Source organism: Hyaena hyaena, unplaced genomic scaffold (genome assembly GCF_003009895.1).
Source record: "Hyaena hyaena isolate Hyena2069 unplaced genomic scaffold, ASM300989v1 scaffold_244, whole genome shotgun sequence".
NCBI classification, from domain to species: domain Eukaryota; kingdom Metazoa; phylum Chordata; class Mammalia; order Carnivora; family Hyaenidae; genus Hyaena; species Hyaena hyaena.
The window spans coordinates 522,371-540,888 of NW_024080876.1; the positions used below are offsets into that span (position 1 = coordinate 522,371).

The following is an 18,518-nucleotide window of genomic DNA, read 5'->3' on the forward strand; positions in this document are numbered from 1 at the left end:
GTGAAAACATTAAAGCAATCAAAATGTCCAGCAAATGTAGAATGAATAANAAAAAAAAAAAAAAGATCTCTTGAAGTACTAAATAATCAAGAAGATACTTCCTCTCTAGTAGATTTGGAGATGCTGGTCACAAGGGTGGGAGTTATCTGCTTATTATACCCATATGCTGAACTCATTCCAGCCCGTGGAGGGAATCGGACTCTCCTTGTTTTTACCTGAAAACACCACAAAGTCCTACTTGGTTTGGAAAATTAAGTTCTCTGATGTCGTATTAAATTTCTGTAGTACCTCTGGGTTCTTGCTGAAGCACCTTTCAGTTCTAGTTCCTTAATTATGTTTTCACATGCCATGGAAATGTGGAAAACATAACAAAACAACCACGAGAACAAAATTCTTCCCGGCCTGTTCTATTATGTGACTTATTTCCGTCTGTTCTATACAATAGTGCATCAAAATCCTGAATTTCACTCAGAAGGGAAGACGGATTGGTTTTGTTTTCTAGTATCTAGAAGAGGAGTTGAGATGTCAGGAGAAAAGTACCCTCTCCACCACCAGAGGAAGCTAATCAAGGAAAAATGTCTGCTGGCAGCATATACATTAATCTCCAGCTGGATCACGGGGCTGTTATGAGGTGTAACTAATCGTATCGTTGTGACTCATCTCGGTCTGTAATAACACGCTCCACAGTGACATCAGTGGTTGTGTGAGATGGATGTTGCATGTAAAGGAAAAAATACTATTCCACTGGAATATGTGCAAGCCTGCGCATGACAAGGTGACAATTTGCAGTAAATGCAGCTACTGTTTCTCCACAATAACCCCCGCCTTATTCTGTCATCGCCGTGTTGCTGAAACTATCTCAGGCAGTCAGTGTGGGGCAATTTCAGACCCGCAGGTTGTGAGAACAGCTTAGTTCTCAGAAACAACCTATGTCAAGATGCACTGTAGCTGTCAAAGAGGTCCACTTTGGCGCCAGGGCCAGATGCTCAGAAAATGTTTTAGAAGAATCCTAATGTGTTAATATAGATCCCGCACAAACTTTTGGTTTCCACAACAGCTTCTCCCAACATTTTCTCTACAGAAGCAAGGGCTTACTGTGATTTCTTGGTACATGTAAAATTCATAATACCCATGCATTTTGATTTGTCAGTCAATTATCCACTAGCCCATAATTGGCAGAGTAGAAAGGGTAACCAGACTGGACTGGACAGAAGGCCTCAGGCTGGCCCCGGTTTGACATGAGCACTTCCATTGCCAAGGAAAGAATGCTTCTGGGTTTCAAAAGAAGGGATTCCACTCTTTAAGGTCTCTCTCTGTCTTAAAATTGTACAGCTTTTTAAAAGTATTCAAAAGCTTTTCTCATGCTTTTCTACTAAATTGGAAATCCTTTAAGAGGCAAGAACTGAGGTTACAATGTTTTTAGCATATTTTTAAGTTTCAAATTTTAAAATAATTGTGAAAGGTTTTTAACTTAAACAAGTGTTTTAAATGTAAAAGTATCTCCTAAATTTTTATATATTTTTTAAACATTTATTCAGACAGAGTGTGAGCTGGGGAGGGGCAGAGAGAGAGGGAGACAAAGAATCCAAAGCAGGTTCCAGGCCCAGCTGGCAACACAGAGCCCCACGCAGGGCTCAAACTCACCAGCCATGAAATCATGACCTGAGCTGACCTCAGACACTTAATTGACTGAGCCACGAGGCTCAGTGAAATAACAGAGGGGCATCTAGATGGCTCAGTCGGTTAAGCGTCTGACTTCGGCACAGGTCATGCTCTCAGGATTCATGGGCTTGAGCCCCACATTGGGCTCTCTGCTGTCAGCACAGAACCTGCTTCAGGCCTCTGTCCCCTGTCTATGTCCCTCCCATGCTCACACGCACACTCTCTCTCTCAAAAATAAATAAACGTTAAAAATATAGAATAAAAGTAAAATAACAGAAAAGATGAATCAGAATGTATTTTAAAATAACAGGACTTAGAGGTATGTACCATGTACCTGGTATGCAATATTTACTGATTAGAAACAGAATTTACTCAGAATGCCATGGTAGCAAAAATAAAGAGGAAATAATAGGCTATATATCTATTTTCTAATTTATTTCAAAGCAACTGCATACGTTTTTCCAGAAAAATAAGCATTTCCTGGACATAAATACCACACATCTGATTTATATCCTGATAGTGACTGAAACATTTTCGCAAGGACGCTGGCCTGTACTAAAGAAATAAAATCTGTTAAGACGAAAGCCATTGTGTATAAGCAATTTGTATATTTATCAATCAGAAAAATATAGAGACGTTGACCAGCACTGGGCTGTCTTTTTTCTGCAGTAAAGACTATTGTTATATTCTTAATCAATGCCTGTAATTTTATTTTTCAGAATGAAAAATCCCCAGGGCGATCTGCAAGTCGATCAAGTAATATTTCAAAAGTAAGTAAACTGTATTCATTTGTTTAATTATTTATTGACTTTCATGTTTTTTGAGTTTGAGTAAATATTTTATAATGTTTAACCTATAATTATTATCTATGAGCAGTACACAAATATGACTTGTTAATGGTTTTTCACTATTTTAAGCTTTTGCTGTGATGAAAGTCATGATTGCTTACAACAAGATGCGTCATTTTTCCTTTTAAGCCACTATATGCAAAAGATAACTTGATACTTTCAGAGTGTCATGCAAAGTATTTTTTTCCTCTCATTTCAAGCATCACAGAGCTGTCACATACCCAACTTGAAATTGTATCAACATTCATAGTACAATTTCCATGAATTCAGTTTTTCCCCAAGCTTAGGCTCAACTATGCTGGTATTTAACCAGAACAGGTTTTAGAAATAACTTAATTTAAGACATTAGTTTGCTCATATTTGTTTTGTAGAGTCAATGGGTGAAAAAACAAAATACTCCCTAGACCGTCTTAATTCTAAGCAAAACATCAGAGTGTCAACAAAAATTATGGCACGGCAGAGATACTCTACATTTTTATTTTGCCTAGAAAACAAAAATTAAAGGCTATTCTCTAAAAGGAGGCACAATGCAGTCTATAGACTCTGTGTTTGGGGGAGTGAGAAGTCATCTACAGCCATTTGTCAAAGTGGAAAATGATGTCTTCCAAAAATGTAATTCAGACGAAGATTGATTTACCACGAATAGGGTTTGGCCTACAGTGCCACTCACTTGCTACCACCCTCCACGGCCCTCAACTTAATTTTGTATATGGAATTTTATGTTCTTTCCCTTCAGGGGAGTCCCCCAAATAGCTGTCAACTATAAGCACTATAGAAAATAGATCCACTTCCAGTTTAGGGAAGTGTTTTGTTTTGTTTTCAGAAACAATTTTATTACTCGTTGAAAAAATAGCAGTAGGCAGCAGAATGTCAGCACTTTCTTAAGCTGGTTTCCTGAGGGCAGTTCTTCAGAGACAATGCCAAGATGGTCCAGTGACACTTGCAAACACACTGCATTGGTGATAGGAATGCAACCCTACACTTAGGAAGCTCTCATATTTTTAATAGATGGTAAGTATGCCTGTCCATTACTCTGTGAGACAATGTTTCTATGTTCTGATCTTAGCCATGATGCAAACGTCCTTACAAAGATAGTTCAGCACTAAAGCTATCGACAATTCTGCATACAAGACCTGCAGAGATACAAGAGACCCACAGAAAATTGTATCTCAATACATGAGACTGAGACTGAACATTTATAATTATATCCAAATCTGGGGACCTTCATAGCTATATTTGAGCAGCAATGCGATCTAGTACTAATTCTAGACAAAGAGGATCAGAATGTAAGTTGCTGTGCTGTCGCTTCTTATGTGACCGTGAGACATTCACTTAACCTCCCTGAGATACAGTCCCTCTTCCATGACATGAGGGTGATGGTATCAGTCACTTGAAGGTTTCCTTAAGTGGCTGTAAATTAAAAACAATACCTTTCAAATATCTTCCATCTTAGTCACATCATGAAGGGCCTTGCCTGCAACTTACAGAACATTGTCACCTTTCTGAACTTGAATGTTCATGTTGACCTAGAAACTTGTAAACATACTGACAACTCCTTAGTCACACCGGATATTGTTTTATGATCCAGGGGTACAGCTATATTGCATTTCCCAGCGGCTGTTTGAGTTTGACGTAATGCAGCTTGTTTATAACTTTTCACCTTTTAATTTATTCTTTGAGAAATAAAAAAGTCAGGAGTGTAGTTTCCCTTCTGTGAGTTCTTCCACGCTCTGATATAGATTAATTGCATCCCTATGTGGGAGGCAATTAATGACAAAAATGCATAATATGCAGAGGGAAATGAAAAGCTCTCTTCTTAAATAGTCTAATTGTGCAATAGCAGAAACTCAACTATCAGACACCCACAGAGATAAAAAGATTTCTGTGTGCATATTTATTTTATTTAAATAAACATTTTACGTTCAGAATGACAGTCACAAATGCTAAATACATTGTTGACTTCTCACAACTTTTTCATGAATTACTAAGTGATAAACTTTTCTTCAGGACCATATAACTTACCAAGTGTGAAGTGGCAAAATCTAGCAATATTTGAGTCCTTTAACTTTTTTTAAATGTTTAATTTTATTTTTGAGAGAGAGAGTATATGTGTGTGAGCAGGAAAGGGTCAGAGAGAGCAAGACAGAGAATCCCAAGCAGGCTCCACACCTTTAGTGCAGAGCCCAGTGTGGGGCTTGATCTCATAAACCATAAGAGCATGACCTGAGCAGAGATCAAGAGTCAAACGCTTAACTGACTGAGACACCCAGGCGCCCTACGTCCTTTAACTTTTAAAGTGGTAGTTAAGTCACACACACACAAAAAAAAAACAACTATGAGCTTTTCAAAGGTGTGATTAATTACAGAGTAATTAAGAGCATGGATTCCAAAGAAACTGCTTAGGTGGGTTATTTAACTTTCTTAATAACTTTACCTGTGAAAGGAGAATATAGTATCTACCTCTTGGAGTAGTGTTTAGAACAGTGCCTGGCACTATGCAAGTGTTAGCTTATTATGGAGCTCTTCATATTTATATCACAGTGACAGCACCAAATAAGTGCTCCATAAATCTTTTTGTAAGTAAGCGAATTTGGGGCATAGGCTATAATATATGCATGTGTTCTGAGTGGAATAAGAATAAATAATAGGCTGGTAAAATTAAGTAAGACAGGGTGCCTGGGTGGCTCAGACAGTTAAGCATCCAGCTTCAGCTCAGGTCATGATCTCATGGGTAGTGAGTTCGAGCCCTGCATCAGGCTCTGTGCTGACAGCTCAGAGCCTGGAGTCTTCTTTGGATTCTGTGTCTTCCTCTCTCTGTGCCCACCCCTGCTCATTCGCACTCACTCTCTCTCTCATTCTCTTTCTCAAAACTAAGCAGTAAAAAAAATTAAGTAAGGTGTTATGACATAGTAAAATAGTGATATTTCTGTTTCCTAAAAAAGTTACATGTATATACCTATAGATGTATATATTTAACAATAATACATTATCTTAGCTCAGTAGCAATATTACTCATATTGAGCATCTTTCTTAATTTTTATCAAGTTTGTATCATTCCCCATTGTTTGATACAGGAAAATTGCAGACATTACAGAGGATTGTGTCCCCCGTGGGAGAGCGGGACTGTCCACCACACTATTGAGCCTGCTCTCCTGCTCATTTCTTACAGTTCTTTAATGAACTAGCAGATCTCTCTAATCATCAATATTTGTGGAATGTCACCCATCAGTAATCATACTCTGTACTGGAAATGAGGACTTCCACGTACTCAGTGAGCTTACAATGAAGGAGTTGAGATCCCATATATATATGAGATATACACATATATAAATTAATTAAGTAGAACTGATGCAAAAAAAGATAACAGAGCAGGCCTGAGACTCTTATCTCCAAAAGGCCTGCTGTAAGGTCAGGCCTTGGCTGGCATCTGGGGACTTGGATTTCAGGAATAGTGTACCACCCTAAATTATAAAAATAGTTCACAGTGCCTGAACTGCGAAAAAAAATGTGGTTTATCCAAAATATTTGTCTTCCTTATGGAGTTCTGGAATTTGGATACATGCTAAGCAATGGGTACCCATGTGACCAGCCCCCAGTGAAAACTTTGGGCACTGAGTTTCTAATGAATTCCCCTGGTAGATAGCTCTTCACATCTGTTGTCACACTTCTTGCTGCAGGATTTAAGTGCATCCTGTTTGACTCCACTGAGAGTAAATTTGGACCTTTGCTCCTGACTTCCTCTGAACTTCACCCCCTATGCCTTTTCCTTTTGCTGACTGTGCTTTGTACCCTTTTGCTTCAATAAACATAGCCACGCTTATGACCATAAGTTAGTCCTGTGAATTGCCTAGGAAATCACTGGAACTGGGTGCGGTCACGGGAACCCTTTCTGTGCTAGCCAAAATGTAAAGACAGAAGACTGTGGGAGTTGAGAGAATGATCACTTCCGTGAGGTGGGGACAGGATAGCACCTGAGATGGTTTTTTGGAAGAATGGTATATAAAGAATGGGTGTATGTTGATCAACTGCCAAGAAAGTATGCTTAAAGGGATCTAAGTATGAGGCATGGTAGCTAGAAAACATAAATTATAAGGAGAAAGATACATAAATGGTTTTAAGGGCCTTTGAGATGGAACCTTGAATAATAGGATATGTTCTCTTTAGTAGAACAGACAAGTAGCATCTGTCTTGGAAATATAGGGATGGATTTGGAACCCATCAAGGTCCTTGAGACTTTTTTCAGTAAATATGTCTGGAACTGAACATTATACTTTTTGCTATTCAGAATTGTATAAACATGATCTCACAGTTGTGAATATGAAATATACAAGTGCGGGGGCGCCTGGGTGGCTCAGTAGGTTAAGCGTCCGACTTTGGCTCAGGTCATGATCTCATGGTTTGTGGGTTTGTGCCCTGCACCAGGCTCTGTGCTGACAGCTCAGAGCCTAGAGCCTGCTTCAGATTCCGTTTCTCCCTCTCTCTGACCCTCCCCTGCTCACGCTGTCTCTCTCTCTCTCAGAAATAAATAAAACATTAAAAAAAAAGAAACATACAAGTGTGGGATAAATAATGAATGTTGAGTTGTTAATAAGCATTAAAAATTTTCTCCTAGTTTTATCTGTGATCTTTTTACCCTATATTATTTAATCTCAGTTATACTTTGAGTGTTATACTTTGAGTTTTCTGGCCACTCAACCTTTTAATTTTTTCTTAGTCTATATTTCTAGTTTGTTTTAGGACATATAAGACAGACCTGTGATTTTCTCTTTTCTCTTTTTTTCTATTCTAATAGGATTTATATGTGTTGAATATGCTAAAATTGATCCAAAGGCTACAGAGAAGCTATATAGGTTTAAACAATGGATGAGAGATTGTCAGAATATCTTCAGTGTGAACATGGCAGCATTTCCTTATCCATCACTTAATTTTTTTGTTAGTTTTTTGAAAAGCTGCTTTTGATATTATTGCTAGTTGCTGCTTTTTAACACACATATGGCTCACAGATAGGTTCCTCAAGATGTAAAATTAGCCAAATTTGGCCTTTCTTTTATTTCTTCTAGGGTGAGGAGTCATTATATTCAACTAGCAACAGCATAATATGTATTTCACAAGAAAAATCTTTCAAAAGAAAACTGTCAAAAGAAAAGAAAGCCTTGTACTTTGAATTCAGATCAACATCTAGAATTTTCTTTTAAATAAAACACTTCAGGCTTTTTGGTCTATGTGGGAAGCAGATCACAAAATTTAATCTACTTATGAAAAGAAACTCAAAAGCCACCACCTTAACAAAATATTTCGGTGTTTGCATTATTTCCTGTTATATCCCCTAGACTTCATTTACTTGACAAGATTCATCAAAATTATTCTGTGGGTCTTTACCTAGAAATATCATATATAATGTAAAGGAAAGATGGTATACAGTATATAAAATAGTATTTCTAAAGATTTCTCTTCTCTTATTCATGTACCTAGTTTAGTCTGCAGTAAATAAAGATGCATGGTATAGTCAATACAATTTATTCAACAAACATTTTTTAAGGATATACTGTGTGTACAAGGCATTATAGAAGCGATAGCATTTTAAATAGATGTTTTCTTTTGATCAAATACATACTTTGATTTTACTATGTAAATCTTCATCTTTCCATTTTTTGCCAGATATGCATTTAATATTATAACTTACTTTCCAGCAAGGTCAAAGTGGAAGTGTTCCCTAAATGGATAATGTATTGGGAATTCTTTCAGCTGAATCTGAGCCAAGTATTTGCATCTCTGAACAGGTGTCTAATGTTCTGACTTATTGAGAGCTCCATCTTGGTTTGCTTGTATAGGGGACCTATACCCTCAGACTATATACCTTTAGAGGGTAAGTTTGGTAGGTAAAATGGGATGCATAATTAGGGAACAAGTAGTAATGAGGTAGACTAATTTGAGAACTGTTATAGAGCCTGAGTCAGGATCTTTCCTGAGACCAAAGCTGAGGAAGTGAGTATAAATTTAGTTGAATTGGTAAAGGTTGTGGTAGAAGATTAAGAAAGCCTGAAGCCTTATATTCTGAGGCTTTTCTTTATATACACTCACTCCTTAGGTGATCTCATCTAGCCTCATGACTATATACAGTATGCCAACAACTCACAAATAGATATTACTAGCCCAGATTTCTGCTCTGTATTCCAGGCTCAAATATCCTACTTAAATTTTCTATATCAGTGTATAATAGAAATCTGTCTTAGGTCAGATTGCCCAGAAATAGGTCCTAAAATGACATTTTTTGGCAATAATTTACTGTGGAGAAACCACAGAAGCTCAGGAGAAGCCGTCAAAGGAGTGGGAGAAGCAGGACGGGGAAGAGGAAGAAGTCAAGAAAAGTTCCCCTGATCCTGCAAGGGGGCCCTGCAGTATGAAACGAACTAGAAGTTGTTCCCACCTGAGACCCAGACACAGGGCTTTCATCCTTGCCTACCAGACATTGATGAGTTCAGGGTCTCCTAGAAAGAGGAGAACTTCCAGGTACTTTGACTCTCTTCACATGTAGGTAAAGCTGTCTAGGAAGCCAAAGGCAGTTCTCCAAAGAGAATCACAGTTACAGGATTTTAGACACAAAACTGCCCAGAAGCTTAAGGATTCATGTACTGAAACCATGAAAGAAGCCAGATTGGATTTTGGTGCAACATTGGCAGCAACTGCTATGGTCCATCAATTGAACCACTCAGATCCATATGAACTCATTCTATCCTGTCATGGATACTAATAAATGATGATTGGCCATATTTCTGAGGAAAAAATTAAAACACATGGATTAGTAGGACAAGCTCGTGCTCTTACAACTGCCAAAGCCATAAATGATTCATCATCTGCTGCTACCACTCATTCCAAATATCCCTCATTCTTGATAATGAGTTCTGTTAGGCTAGGTGGCTTGCTGCTGAAGCGTCTCTGACCTCCAGTCTTGATTCCTCTGCCCTTAACAGGCTGTGTTTTCTGTAATCAACCATTTGAAGTTAATCCTGGGTATGATTAAACAAACAAGCAAGCAATCAAATGCTGCAGTGGATCCCCCACGCTTTAAAATATGTCTTGCTTCCTCATTATATAGCAGCAACCCTACCTCCTCATAATGGACAAATGCAATTTTTCGGTGAATTGTTGCTCTGCCTACCAGACAATATACTTTGTGTTATCAAGTTCATGAGGGAGAGCTCCAGTCATGTGGCCAACTGACGTCCATGGTCAGACCTTTGGTCTTTCTAGAGCCAAGTAGCATACCAGAAACTGCTTTCTATGATGAGAACTCCACTACAATAGTATGGCTTTGATCTAGAACGCTAGGGTTTTTGCAACAATTCTCCGTGCAGGGCTTGACAGAGAACCTGCACTGCATTCTTATTTACTATGGTGCCTCTAATAGTATGGGATTTGCCACTTAGTACAACTCTGGCAAAAAGGTCACTTATACTGAAGCCAAAACTACTGCAAAACCTTCTCTTATTCTTGACCCTACTGGTAGCCAAAACTGGTAGCTTTCTGACTCATTTGACAAAGGATTTAAGCATTGTTCCAAAGTGTGGTTCTTGCCACCTCTAAAACCCAGAATCCTATCTGGCATGCTGGGTAAACATTCTTAGCAGTATGATAAGATGCAAAATTTGTCCTTCACTCTGAAGGGACTGTGTTGAAGTGCACAACACACTAGAACCCCTAAAATTTGCACTGGTCAAGCCAGCTCCTGAATGTAGGATTTTTCTCCGGCGCTCTAAAACACACATATCCTAATGAGGCATTCAGATTACTGGCCTTTCCTGCTCCTTAGATCTGATTAACATGATATCATCATACAATAAATTCATCTCGTGTTTGACAACTGTCAGTCAAGGTCACCTCCAATCTACATTGTGACAAATCCCTCGGGCAGGACCAGGAATGTGTACTGATATCCATGCCAGGTGAATGCGAGCTGCCTTTGATCCAGCTTTGATTCATTTATGATGAATATTAAAAAGAACAGATCGTTAGGACAATAGCTTCATAGGACATCCCCAGCCTTCATGCCACATCGTGCTGATCTGCTCTAACAATGATACTGCATAAAGCACAACTATAGTAGCTGTAGTTATAGCAACTGCCTGCATACATTTGCCATTGTCTACTGTCATTTGCCTGATCCACTGGGTTTCCATTTCAAGGAGTAGCCTGAGAAATTAAATGGTGATGTTATGGTAACAATCACCCTTCTATCCTTTCAACTCTATTTTTCACACAACAGCCAAAATGATTCCTTTCAAATATAAATCAGATAGTGTCTTGCTCCTGTTTAAACCCTCCAATGGTTTCCTGTATCACTCCTAAAACATAAATCCTTACATTGGCCAAGAAGCCCTAATCTGTCCCTGCACTATCTCTCTAATTGTATTTCTTATCAGTCTCCCTCCTAGTCATTCAGCTCCAGACATGCTGACCTCTTTGCTGTTCCTCACAAAAGCTTTTGCTTAAGGGCATTTGCCCTCCTTGCTGCTCAGAATGAGCATTCCTCGCATATCTGTAGGATTGGCTTCCTTCATTTTTTTAAATTTCTGCTTAGATACCGTCTTATCAGTGAGTACCTATCCCCTTTCCTGCTGCATTTTTTTAAAATTTTATTTAAATCCAATTAGTTAACATATAGTGTAATAATGGTTTCAGGAGTAGACTTTAGTGATTCATCACTTACATACAACACACAGAACTCATCCCAACAAGCGCCCTCCTTAACACCCATCACCCATTTAGCCCATTCCCCCACCCAGTACCCCTCCAGCAATGCTCAGTTTGTTCTCTGTATTTAAGAATCTCTTATGGTTTGCCTCCATCTATTTTTAAGGTTTTCATTATGAGCTGTAATTTTATATATATTCTCTTATTTGTTTAATTTAAGCTCTAAAAGAACAAGAACTTTATTTCTTTGTTCAATGTTTCTTCCTCAGCACCTAGAAAAGTGACCGATATGTAGTATACACTCAGTAAATAGGTGTTGAATGAATGAATACAGTCTGTTTTGCTTTTTTTAGCTTTAAAACATACATCCTTAACTTGGAATGTGTGGATGTGTAGATCAGTGATCTTTGGATCAGGCCAGTACTTGAACTTGTTACTGGTACACACAAGATAGAACAGAATGTGTAAGTGTTTACAGTAGATACAATTGATCCCACCATAATATTCATACCCGCAACCCTTTCCCAGGTTCTTTGAATGTTTTCAAATCATTCACCAGCCCCCTCCCTCTTCACAGTTTATATTCTAAGTCAGGTGGTGGCCTTTCACCGTGTATACATAACACATGAGCATTTTTTATTTTTTATTTTTTATTAAGTTTATTTATTTGAGAAAGAGAGAGAAGGTAAGCAGGGGAGGGGCAGAGAGAGAGGGAGAGAAAGAGAATCCCAAGCAGGCTCCACACTGGCAACACAGAACCTGACACGGGGCTCGAACTCATTAACCATGAGATCATGACCTGAGCCAAAACCAAGAGTCAGATGCTTAACCGACTGAGCCACCCAGGCGCCCGAGCATTTTTTAAAACCACACTTTAATAGAGACCAAGGAGCATCTATTGCAGAAGAGGCACTGAATAATAAGGTAAAAAGGATGTCTTAGCCAGTGGATTTCAGCCAGCCTGTGTCCTAAGCTCCCCCATTCCTGTGCCAGGGCCCATAAATGCAACAGTCATTTGTTAGAGAAGGAGGTATCCATGGACAGCAATGCCATGGTCTCTTCCTCACGAAGGGTGAATGAGCACTCCAACACGGAATGGATACTTAACCTGTCAGAAGCAGAGACTGATGTTGAGCCCCCACCAATTTAGCAGCATTTATCAAGACCTTCCAGCCACTTGATAGCAACTTGATTGCCTCAGGTACCTCCCAGTTTGGGTTGGCCCCTCATACAAGGTTAGGACTAGGGTGAAGTAAGTGAAGCCCTAGGCCCAGACACAAACTTTAAGGGGGTACCAAGACATTCAGTAATCAAGATACATTTTAATGCAATACTTTAAGAATCAAATGTCCTGAAAAACCTCCATGATAAATAAAATAACTAAATTTTAAATAGAAACAAGATCTATCACTCTGTCAGGCCATATGCAGCCAGAAGCAAAGGAAAAAATCTGTAATACTGATTTTTCATTTATGTATAGTTTTGATATGTGTTTATCATGGGTTTTTTTGGCATTAATTATGATTTTGAAAACAATAAACAATAAAACAATAGTGTTTTAAAAATTTATTTTCTAATGGTTACTGAATTTTTTGTGCTTTTTTATGTTACATGCCTGAGGCAATTGCCTCACTCTTTCACTCTCTTCCCAGCTCTGTGTCTATCTAAATTTAAATTAGTTGTGATTATATAAAATTTAAAAAGAATTCAGTTGCACTGGCCACATTTAGGTGCTCAATAGTTGCATGTGGTTAGTTCTTACCATATTGAATAACATGGGTGCAGAATGTTTTTATCGTCACAGAAGGTTCTATCAGACCCTGCTACTCAGAGAATATGTTAAACTCCTCTATGGTAAGAAATAAGTGAATGGTACCTAGATGTTTTCAAAATAGCTAGAAAAATAATCCCATTCTGGAAAACATGTGATACTATTTAAAATGTCAATTTGCACATTCATAAATCCTGATCCTTGCCATTGAGCTTTGCTTAATTTAAGGAAATATTTTCATAACTTAAGGAAATAGTTCTTGAAAGTCAAGAACTATTGATCATGAATGAGCCCCAGGAATTAATGATACAGCAGTAATTGCTGTATGTTGGAAGTTGTTTTTCCAGGCCAGATCATAAAACAAAAGTGGGCCAGTATTTGGTTCCCATAATAATCTGGAAAGAGGATGAATAATGTGGTTTTGTGGTGCCAGGGGTGGGAATCATCTCTCGCCACTGATCATTGTTATACAGAGAAGAAACAAAAAAGTAACCTTACAGTTGTACTTTCTTTTCCAATGGAAAGGATTTATTTTAAATGAGGATGATTGCATTCAATTTAATTCTAATTTTGCAGATACTCATATATTTCATTGTAATGGATCTCTGATGAAATAAAAGCATGTATTTAAAGTCTAACTAGCCATGAAATAATAGTTTTGTAGAATGTTCGGGGCTGGGGATAGAAGATGGTATAAGTAAGAAAAATGAATGCTATCTGTTGATACTCTAAGCAGTCATAACTTTCTATCGCTGAATTTCCTTAACTAAAACTTTAATGCAAGAAAAACTTATCTGAAGCCAATTTGGTGTTTCTTTTCTTTGAATATCTTTAATATCAACAAACCATACAAAATTTCTTTAAATTTGTAGTATCTAACATGGTAGTTTGATGGTTGCACCCTTGAATTTTTCACCTATGATTTTATTTTAGAAAATAATTTAATTTGGCAGATTTCCCCTCTCCTAACAATAGTGCATTTCGTTCCAGCAACTATAAAGCTTGATCAGTGAAGGACTTGGTCATACTCTAGTTCAAATACTACAGGGAAATTAAAGAGTATTATTTAAATCATTGAAAGGCAAAGAAGTCAGAGTTTTTTATCATCTTTCGCCTGTTTACACAAAAGATGATGTGTTGATAGGTTTTCCACAGGAGTACTCTAGCATCTTCTCTCACTGCTTCCCTCCTTTTCTGTTATGCTTTATATTATTAGATATTAGTTGTCTTTAAATTTTTTTATGGCCTTGGCTCTTTTTATCTTTTTGCAGGTTATAAATAAATCCTGGGGGAAGGGGCAGGGGTTGGTTGTTTTTGTTTTGGTGAGCTTTTTTTGCATCTGTCAGCTACATTTTGTTTGATTACTTGCTATCATTTGTTTCCTTTCGGCATCCTTCATCACCCCCTATTTTTGAGCTCTTTCCACATATCTTACAGCAAGGAGAATGTTGGCAGCTGTGTTGTTAATGTAATTAATGTGCATAGTCAATTTGGATTGACTAGGCCAAATAAATCCACTTTAAGACTTAAACTACCCAATTTGGCTGTCTTTGTTGATCAGATTAACTGGGTAATTGTCAAATCTCTATCTCACTAATTACTGCAGAGATACATCATGTATTCCCTCATTTGATTCTCATTTCATTGAAATTTACAATCAAAGCTTTATGAAGGAGTAGTGACATATAAATAGCACCAACTGAAGATGAAACTCAACAACCACTTGTGTCATTTTCATCTCTTTGTACTGAAATGAGGAAAGGGAAAATTTATAACACTATGTTTTTCTTGCTGCCACCAAGGAAAAGATGAAGGATGGGAACTGCCCATCCACTAGACCTAAAACCCATATATACTTGTACTTCCTTTCACAAAATACTGAAAATCTCAGACTTAGTACATTTTTGTTTTTACCCTTTAAAAATGAAAGTAGAACAATTAATTATTTTTGGCTCACCATAGGTCTTCAGTCAACCAGAAGGAAAGATTTTGCTGACCAAACTACAATAAGCTAGTATTTTATTTATTTAGTCAGCAAACTTATATTTTGTGCTTGTTCTGAGGTAAGTGAAAGGAACATATAGCTTCTTACCTCTTGGAACAGATGTAGCTCTTGAGAGGTTAGTAGGTAACCCGCTGATTACTACTGCATATAAAGTGTTTTCTTGATTCTCCACATTGGGCATGTCTACTATTTCAAGATGTTTTTGTTTAAAATAAGAAAAAAAAGAATACTAACATTAGTATTAGTAATGAGTGTTACATGTGCCTGCCCATGTAAAACACTAGAGAAAACATAAACACCAAGAAGCTAACCAGCTCGCAAATCTCTAGTCCACGTACTGCAGGATACATTTTACAGTGTTTAGAAAGAGCTCTAATGGAAGAGTTTGGTTTTGTGAAAACATCTTTGTTCTGAGAACAGAACAATATGACTAAAATAGTGAAAATAGTAATTATTTAATGGCTCTATAAATAATTCATTTGAAGAAAAAAGTGCTTACTCAAAGGTTTTTTACAGTGAACTTTAATGGCAGAATCATTTTGTACATGGACATACACTATATAAAAGAGCATAGTTCTTATGTCAGCTGCACCTTTGACTTGCTTTGTCTCCTAAATGGACAAATGCAACAACAATAATAGTTCACATTTGTTAAAAACCTGTGTGTAAAGCACTGAGCTCAACATCTAATCCAGGAGAGAAAGAGTTTTCAATGTAGATGTTTAGAAAATCAGCCTTATGATAGAAATAGTTTAGTGAGTATATACTCAGGGTACTTGAAGGAAATGTGAAGAAAAATATTAAATGTGGCCCACCCATCCAACTTTCCACATATTTTGTACCCTAGGTATTCATTCACTCAGATATGAACCCAGATGAGGAAATAGAACAACATGTGATTTATATACAGGTCTTCCTGCTCAAGTATGAAGAGAAACTTTGCTTACTGCCAAATCCATAGTAAATTATGTTTTTAAAAAATATTATATCTAAGGCAAAAATTTGTTTTCTATTGAAAATTATTTTTGTTAGTAAAATATAGGATTAGCCTTAAATTTCTTGAGGTGAAATTTTACTATGAGGTGAAATTTATTAATATAAATCAGCATTAATGAGCACTTGCTATGTGTCATTTATTGAGCACCTACTATCTGTTAAGCATCTTAGCTGGCGCTGTACACATGTTATCAGTAACTCTCACAGGAACCTTTTTAGGTAGGTTTCCAACTTAAAGATTAGGAAACTAAGTCTTAGGTTAGGTAATTTACCATAATTCACAAAACAAGTTAGTGGCAGCACCTGGATTTTTAACCTAGGTATTCTACTCAGTTATTTATCCATAGTCTCAGGTGCCAGACCACCCTCACAGACCTCTCTGACCTGTCCTCGATGTGACACACACAGAGGTGTCAGTGGCCATCGCACATTATGTAGGACTCACGCTATAGAAGGAAAGGGAAGTGATTTGAAAACTAATTGGATAATTAATGTGTATTGTGTTAAGAAAAGATTTGGGGTGGCTAATTTTGATATACAGTAGGAAGCCATTTGGGTTTCTTAGAAAGAGGGATGGCATAATAAAAATGGCATTTAAAAATGCATTGTAAACCTGTCACATGGTGTACTTAAAACAGATATGTATTGAACACAAATACTGAATGCTGGTTGATGATATGCATTCTGAATGAATTTAGGAATGAAGTGTGCTTTTGTATGCAACTTACTTTGACATACCTTATAAAAATAAGATGGATTTGTGAATAGAGAGATGGATGAACAAATAATTATATGATAACATAAAATTAGCAAAATGTTAGAAATTTGGGTCTTGGTACACTGGTGTTAGTGCATAATCAATCCTTCCAGCTTTTATGTATATTTGAAATGTTTCAGCAGATTCTAGAAAAAAATAGAAACTTTGGTAACAGTATATAGGATGGAAAGGAGGAGCAGAAAAGAATGCTAAAAGACATTACAGTAAACTAGATATGAGCTGAATACCTGCAGAAGTTAGTGACAATGGGAAAGAAGCATTGATCATGATTAATATTTAACATGAAGAAATGAGTTACGGTTAACAATTAGAAATAAGGGATGCAACGTATAGGAGGATTAGGAGGAACTTGACGGAGGACCAAGGGGGAGAAGAAGGGCGGAAATGGTGGGGGAAAGGGAGAGAGGCAAACCATGAGAGACTCTTGAATGCTGACAAAAACTGAGGACTGATGGNGACTCTTGAATGCTGACAAAAACTGAGGACTGATGGATGTGGGGGGGAGGGGGGGATGGGCATGAAGGAGGGCACTTTGGGGATGAGCACTGAGTGTTATGTAGAAACTAATTTGACAATAAACTATTTGTAAAAAAAAAAATAAAATTACTTCAAAGAGAAAAAAAAATAAATAAATAATTAAAGTTAAAAAAAAAAAAAATAAGGGATGCAAAAAAGAGAGATGAATCTTATCGAGGATTCCAGCCTGGCATAAAGAACAAATGACGGTGGTTTCGTAAGCTGCCAGTAAGGTCCTTGATGTGACAGGTGCCCAGACACTAGCTTTCCTTTGAGGCACTTCTGTAGCAGGTTTTGTTTTTTTGTTTTGTTTTTTTGGAGACTTCACGAACTGGAATTCTCCAGACACTGGCAACATACTTTGTAACTGATGCCTCATGACCCTCCATAGCTCATTTTACTTGATAGGCCAGTATATATCCCCTGCCACATGCTCTTCCTACAATGTGACATTCGCATTCTTCTATCCAGAAGGACCTATGTTCCCTCCTCTTGGAACTAGGTGGAACTTCATAATGTCTTCAACCAATTAAACATACCAGAAGTGGTACTGTGTGTCTTTTAAAGCTAGGTCATAAGCTTCTGTTGCGTCATCTCTCTTATAACACACTCATTGAGGGCCCTGACATGGTAATGTAAGACGACTGGCTGTCCTAAATCCACCATGCTACAAAGCTCACATAGAGAGTTGTTCACACAGAGCTAGAGATGCCCAAGAAGCCTCAGCTGTTCCAGATCCCTGATGCTAGAGTCTCCCCAACCCTGGTGGCAGGCAACTGAGTGAATGAGCCTCCTTGTGATTTCTGCCCCAAGCCTTTAAGCCTCCCCAGTTTTTATCAACTGAATCAGAGACCGTCGTTCTTGTTGAGCCCTGTCCAGATTGCAGATTTGTGAGCAAAATAAATGTCATCATTTCAATCTACTAAGTTTGAGGACAATTTGTTACTAAGCCATCATAAGCCATACACACAGACTTTTTCCATGAAGGTCACTTTGCCCTAGCTGGAAGACTGATTTCTTTTAAGACTACTTAAGGCCCAAGCGAAGCATGAACTCTTGGTCCTTAGCAGTGAAAATACATCTTATTACAATTAGTTTTCTCTCCCCACTCTTTACTAGCGCCCAGATTCAGTTAGTCTCTTTAAATATTTGTACGTGAGTAAAATTTTGTATGGTGACTGTAATCTCCATAGCTTACAAAATTTGACGGAAAATATCAAACCCAGGCCTACCTCCAGTCCATATGTCACC

The 18,518-nt window shown here is 37.6% G+C and overlaps 1 protein-coding gene across 1 annotated transcript in view; it reads left to right on the forward strand.

Moving 5' to 3' along the window:
• The window catches only part of MARCHF1 (membrane associated ring-CH-type finger 1), a 303,989-nt gene that overhangs the window by 144,200 nt on the left and 141,271 nt on the right, over positions 1 to 18,518 (forward strand). The window contains exon 3 of the mRNA XM_039244549.1: positions 2,382 to 2,432. Within this exon, the coding sequence (XP_039100480.1) occupies positions 2,382 to 2,432 (51 nt within the window). The remainder of the gene's footprint in view (positions 1 to 2,381; positions 2,433 to 18,518) is intronic.